Source organism: Ascaphus truei, chromosome 5 (genome assembly GCF_040206685.1).
Source record: "Ascaphus truei isolate aAscTru1 chromosome 5, aAscTru1.hap1, whole genome shotgun sequence".
Classification (NCBI taxonomy): Eukaryota; Metazoa; Chordata; class Amphibia; order Anura; family Ascaphidae; genus Ascaphus; species Ascaphus truei.
Window position 1 is genome coordinate 128931051 of NC_134487.1, and position 6487 is coordinate 128937537.

Sequence of the window (6487 nt, forward strand, 5' to 3'; positions counted from 1 at the left end):
GTATCTCCATTAACTTTACTATGGAATGACTCCCCTCTCAGGGTGCTACGGTACTTCTAAGCATCATCAATTCCATTTGCTAAACTAGCTCACTTCGTGCCACTTCCGTATTTGCCCACAGCTCAAGGGTCGGCCGAAGTTTTCTGGAAAGAAAGTATATCGTTTGCATGGCCTTCCCAGTAAGATAATTACGGATAGAGGATCTCAATTTGTTTCCCGCTTTTGGTCCGAGTTGTGTCGGTTACTTCATATTCAAAACTTCCGTCTGTCACCCCCAGTCTAATGGACAGACTGAATGTCTGAACCAACCCTTGGAACAGTATCTTCTGTGTTTTATTAACGCACACCCGTCAGATTGGACTACTTTTCTAGCAACCGCAGAAGTTTCTTATAATAATTCCAGACATGCGTCCATTGACCGTAGTCCATTCTTTTTCACCTTCTCCTACTACCAGAAAATTCTTCAGAACAGGAATGGTCTCCAGTTTCGGCCCTTTCCTTCCTGGTGTCCGGCTACAAAATATTCACCACAGTTTAGCAATTCGATTGCGTCAAGCAAAGACCAGACACAAGACATTTGCGGATCGTCATCGGACACCTGCTCCTGTGTATCAATTGGGTGACCGGGTGTGGCTTCCATCTTGGATTTAACTTTAAAGAACATTCCAAAGAAGTTTGCTCCTAAGCTAATAGGGTAATTCTCTGTCATTCAGAAAATGAACCCCATGACCAATTCTCTCCAGTTGGCAGCTTCCTGGAGGATACACTCGGTGTTTCATGTATCTGTGCTGAAACCTTCCATTACAAACATCTTTCCAAATAGAGTCTGGAGTCTTTGAACGAACTCCATTCAGATCAGAGGATAACCTGAGTTTGAGGCTCAGGCAATCTGCGACGCTAAACGAGTTGGCAGACGTCTTTTCTACCTGGTAGATTAGAAAGGCGGAGGAGCAGTCCTGGGAACCGACCACGCAATCCGTCAAGCAATTCCATGCCCGATACCCACAGAAACAAGCCCGTGCCCTGCCCAGTAGAGAAGGAGATAATGTAAGGGCTCACACGTAGGGACGGCTTATTTCTTTCAGGCCCTCAGTAGTCCGCTGTGCTGATTACAGCACCTGACCTCCCCACGGCCTAAAAGAAGGTAAACGTAACTAGTGAATTAAGATGTACTGTATTCATTTTTTTGAAACAGGAAATGTATTGATTTTTAAATGATTGTATTATAGAAGCTTTATTTCAGATAAATACATATCTGGAATTCTTATGCTTTGACTGTGTTGGACTGTTGAATATATGACATGATCCCTGAATGGTATTTGTGATATGCTTTTAGATGTAAAGCTACAGCACAGGAGGGCCAGTTCCAAACATGTGATACATAGGCCCCATTCAATATGCAGTGTAGATACTTGCCCGTGCTGGAAAAGATTTTAGTCCCATTCATTGAAATGGAGCTGATCTCTTCTCTAGTACTGGGAAGCAGCTTGAACAAGGGGTGTTTGCCTAATGTACCATTTTGTTTTTGCTAAAAAGGCGTTACCAAATATTTAAATAATACGATTGAAATACAGGCATACCCCACATTAACGTACGCAATGGGACCGGAGCTTGTATGTAAAGCGAAAATGTACTTAAAGTGAAGCACTACCTTTTCTCCACTTATCGATGCATGTACTGTACTGCAATCGTCATATACGTGCAGAACTGATGTAAATAACGCATGTGTAACAGGCTCTATAGTCTCCCCGCTTGCGCACAGTTTCGTTACAGGTAGGGAGCCGGTATTGCTGTTCAGGACGTGCTGACTGGCGCATGCGTGAGCTGGCGTTTGCCTATTGAGCGAGATGTACTTACTCGCGAGTGTACTTAAAGTGAGTGTACTTAAACCGGGGTATGCCTGTATGCATCTCTTTCCTTCATCCCAAGTCCGAAATAGTCCATAGGAGTCAGAGGTTACAATTGTAAGAACGAGACCCGATGTCTCTTCTTGGCAAGAGTACAGTACAGTAAATCCGTCAAGAGCCCACATTGTGTAAAGTATTGGCAACAGGCTGCATTAATCCGCACTCTGTAACTCTGTCCCATCCCAGCAATAGAATTTATTAAGACTTGAATATTTAATGACTATAAAAGCTTCCTTTCTTTAAGACAGAAGTGAGGAAAATATAAATGTTTAATTTTTATATCTGTTCTGCCCTAAAAATGTATGTCACACACATCACTCCATAACTTGAATGGCAGCAGCTTTGCAGAAATGCCTACAGCCTCCACATTTACCCCATTTCTGTCTTGGCGTATACATAGATATGTAATAAAAATCATTTGCATATATAATGTCGCAGTCTTTGAAGTGGGAGAGCACGATTTCAGTTCTACTCCAGCATCATGTCATTTTCTATCCTTGTAACTCATGCACCACAAATGATTGCAGGCTCTTTAGGGTATGGATTTTTTGTTCCAGCACTAAAATGCTACGTACAGCATTGCATATTCTTTCTACAGTGTATATACACACACATTATTGTGCTGTTACAATGACTGGCCCTCTGTGTACTCAAAATGTGTCAAATCTCACCTTTAGAAAAACACTTTTAAGAAAATAAACGAATGTTCCTAATATACCCTTTGTCTTATGCCTACAGAAAATGCAATTCTCTCTGAGCTAAGCCATAATAAGGAGCTACCATTAGATGCTATACTGACGATCTCCAAAAGTTTTCAGCAAAATGATACTGATGTCCCAGTTCTTTCTCAGACTGACCAGGTAAGAGCAGATTCTACATGTGGTGAAAACACTCGGTAATACTGTAGTGATATAAACATTGAAGAGCAACTAGTTTAATGTTGGCTTACAATACATGCTTTAAAAAAAAAGTTGTTTTAACAATTGGTGTAGTGTTCCTCCACACAACTCATTGTAAATGCATATTTGCTTATAGGGATCATTTTTCAATACTTTTCTCTTACAGGTGGAAAACAAACATAAGATTCGGCAATATGAAGAGAACGTAGGAGACTTCATGGTTCACACCAAGATGTCCTCAAGTTCAGCATCAGGTGTTTCTTGTCCATCCTTAGCTTTAACACTGCTAAGTCCAACATTGCTGCCATGGCTCTTGCAATTAGTGTATTTAATGTGAGAAATTGGTGCACTTCATGTCAAAATATGCTCTTTATATCCAAATCTAACACAGCAGCACACGATTCATAAAAAAAAAAGGTCTGGTTATGGCTCTTCGGCTGGTTTTCTTGATACGAGGCTAAGATAAGGGACTTCTGTTTTCAAAGTCTATTGTTAACATCCACCAAAAAACAAGGGAATAATAGAGGCCACTACAGCTGACAATGATATCTGAGGTGTGTTCACATGCCTTAGACAGACGGACAGACTGGAGATGAGTTCAAAGGACAATAATAATAAAGATGTTATGCATCCTAACTTGGGAATGAACCATCTCACACATATCCCCACCTGCAGAAACTCCTGATAACCTTTCTTAATTCCTGGAGCTTATGGATATTTATGTGAGGGAATACCTGCAGGAGCATTACCTTGTGTAAAGGGCACAGAGCACCACGATGCTCACACTGGAGTGATGTGGAAGTTACTGGTGTGGTGCAGATAAGACCAAAGGGAAAGGAATCCTTTTAATTGCTACCAGTCGATACAGAGCAAGGGGCAAAGGCCCAAGTGACTTGAAAACACCAAAGACAGAAATTAGTACGTCAAATAAATAAGAAACAGGTACAGTACTGTACTTGTTACCCTGGTACTGCACCTGCCGCACATTGGTTGTACAAATATATTGTAAAGAGCTGCTACTGACTCGTTTGTACTTTAACACTAAAATCATTCTAAGAGAGAGAAATTAAAATGATTCATTCTGCTTGATGGGTATCCTCGATAAGGAGGTAAATGGGGGGGAAAACACAAGATTCCATGGAGTTTTCTCCTGCAGGTATAACAAGCACGCCCCAGTCTCCGAACCAACACACGGTGTCTGAAAAGCAGATGTAAAGGAACAAGAGGCAAATTCTTTGCTGAGATGTAAAACCTGTATTTGTGGTCTTGTGACTTCTGTCCCCTGCTGGACTAATGCATTGTTATACATATGGTATTGCTTCCTGAACACCAATTTAAAGTGAGTTGTGCTTATATATGTACATTCCTATGTATGTGTAAAAAATATATGCAGCATATTCTGCGGAAGAGAACTATTTATTGTGAGATCTGTTGAAATTGTTCACATGTATGTTTTGTCATTAAAGCAGTCAAAACAATAGTAAAATTAGTGTTTTGTTCCATGCTTCATGCTGCTCCATGAAAGGAAAGACCAGTCCCTGTCTCTTCCTTGGTTTTTGCCCTCTGCACTTTCAGGCTTGCATAATATCTCTCAGGACGAGGCACCCGTCTTCATTAAAGCGGCAATGGGATTTATTTAAATGTTGTATTGACTTTTATGCATAATTGGAACTGTGGGGTCCTCTGGAGCTGTAGCCATATAGTTTCAGCTATAGGTCGAGGTCACTCCTAGGGAAACAATATGTTGTGCAATATCTCGCAGGATCTGCTGGCCAATAGGAAAGCACAACGTCATTGAATACCGATGCCTATTGGACAACAAGGGGGCTATATTGAGTTCTCCATTAGGCAGCACAGGTACCTTTTACAGGTAAGTATCTCAGAGCTGAAAATTGTGTCGAGTCATAAAGATGAACTACTAAAAGTCAGCTGCTTATGTGGCCCTGCACTTCAATATCCAGGCTATATTATATATACGTTGCATAGTGCAGTTGTGTAAAGTTTCTAGATTTGAGAGATCGAGAATCTAAATGTAGTCCTTTCAATGTCTTTACCTAGAGTCCTTTGTGTCTTAAATTCTACACTGCATGGTCTCCCTGAAGCTGAGGCAGGCTGTAAAATGCTATATGAGGGGAAAAAGTGAGTTCTGAGGGATTTTTCTTTAAATTTGCACTCCAATTCAGATTTTAAAGATCAAGACTGGGTAAAGTCCATTCTCTGGCTGACACGCGGCACAAACCAGACATTTTAGTTTGACTATTCAGACTGGAATGACTGATGAGGAAATCTGTAGCCAAGTTTCATCCATCGCAAAGTTCAACAAGCTCCATATCAGTGTATAATAATTATAGTTAAAACCAGAGACAGAACATAAAACACAGACAAAGCTCAGTTTTAGCACATCCAGTGAAACTCATACACGGTACAGTGCCTAAATATATATGTATAAATATCTATTAAGTAAAATGGTCTTTTAGTTTAACATTTTTGGCCAAAATTGTTGTAAGCCCCTGAGCCAACTGCACGGCAGACCACAATTCAGGGGTCCCTAACGCTAATATAAATTCTTAATAACCTGTGTAGTAACAGGAAGAATGATTTATAGTAAATCTGTCAATATTAGTTGCAAAGTTCTAAGTCTGATTGAAGCTTTTATTAACCTGTACATTACCAGGAAAAGCACTCTGTAATAGATTTGTCACAATCACACTGCATGCAGGCAAGTTCCCCTGAGTGGGAGATGCTATGGAGTGAGCCCTTAACCATTTAAATGTGGGAGGGGGTGAGCTACAATTAGGTAGGAGGTTGCACCCTCCAATCAGCCATGACTAGCTGAACAATTGTAAAACATACTGGACACCTAAGGAGCTTGTTAGGTGTCCAGTATATAATAATTATAGTCCTGAAGACAAAAATAAATAAAACCATAGCCTTTATCCTACTTACACATATATATATATATATATATATATATATATATATATATTTATTTATTTATTTATTTTTTATGGACTGCCCGTTGGGGGCTATGGGTTATCGGAGCTCGATCCGTGTTAACGACAATGCCAGTGGTCCGAGCGGTGATTTCTCTTATAGAAGCTTTGTAAGCCCCAGCGATTGTTCCAATATGTATTCCCCTTTTATGAACTATGTTCATGCTGTAGTACTGTATACGACAATAATAAGGTTATCGTTTATGAAGTTAATATATATCACACATCTTATATTTGCTCTTTGTAAGTCTGTTTTCTATGTGTTGGCATTGCTGTGGTGAATGTGTGTTATTTGGACAAACCTTCAAGAGGAATAAAATCTAATTCACATCTAATATAACCGTGTTCTTTATTTGTTTTTTTCATCCTGAATTCGTTTTTCTTTTTATTGTTCTTCACTATATATATATATATATATACCATAATACTGAGTTAAGTTATGGTGAGTAAAAAAAGTGACAAAAACCCTCCACAGGAAAGCATATTTGCATATATATATATATATATATATATATATATAATTTTATTTTAGAATCCACCATGGGCTGTCTTGTTAAATGCCTATATCTTGGAGGGATCTTCAAAGCCATGGGTATCTAGTAACACGCAGTGTCTACAAAAAGCTTTAATCTAGAACAAGGGAGCAATTTATGATGGTGTAGAAGGGAAGGCTCAGGGGAAATATGTT

At 39.6% G+C, this 6487-nt stretch overlaps 1 protein-coding gene across 1 annotated transcript in view; it reads left to right on the top strand.

The window, feature by feature from the left end:
* GFRA3 (GDNF family receptor alpha 3) overlaps nt 1-6120 on the top strand; it is a 30765-nt gene extending 24645 nt beyond the window's left edge. The window contains exons 7-8 of the mRNA XM_075600742.1: nt 2646-2767; nt 2973-6120. Of these exons, the coding sequence (XP_075456857.1) occupies nt 2646-2767; nt 2973-3143 (293 nt within the window). The 3' untranslated portion in view covers nt 3144-6120. The remainder of the gene's footprint in view (nt 1-2645; nt 2768-2972) is intronic.
* The last annotated feature ends 367 nt before the right edge of the window (nt 6121-6487 follow it).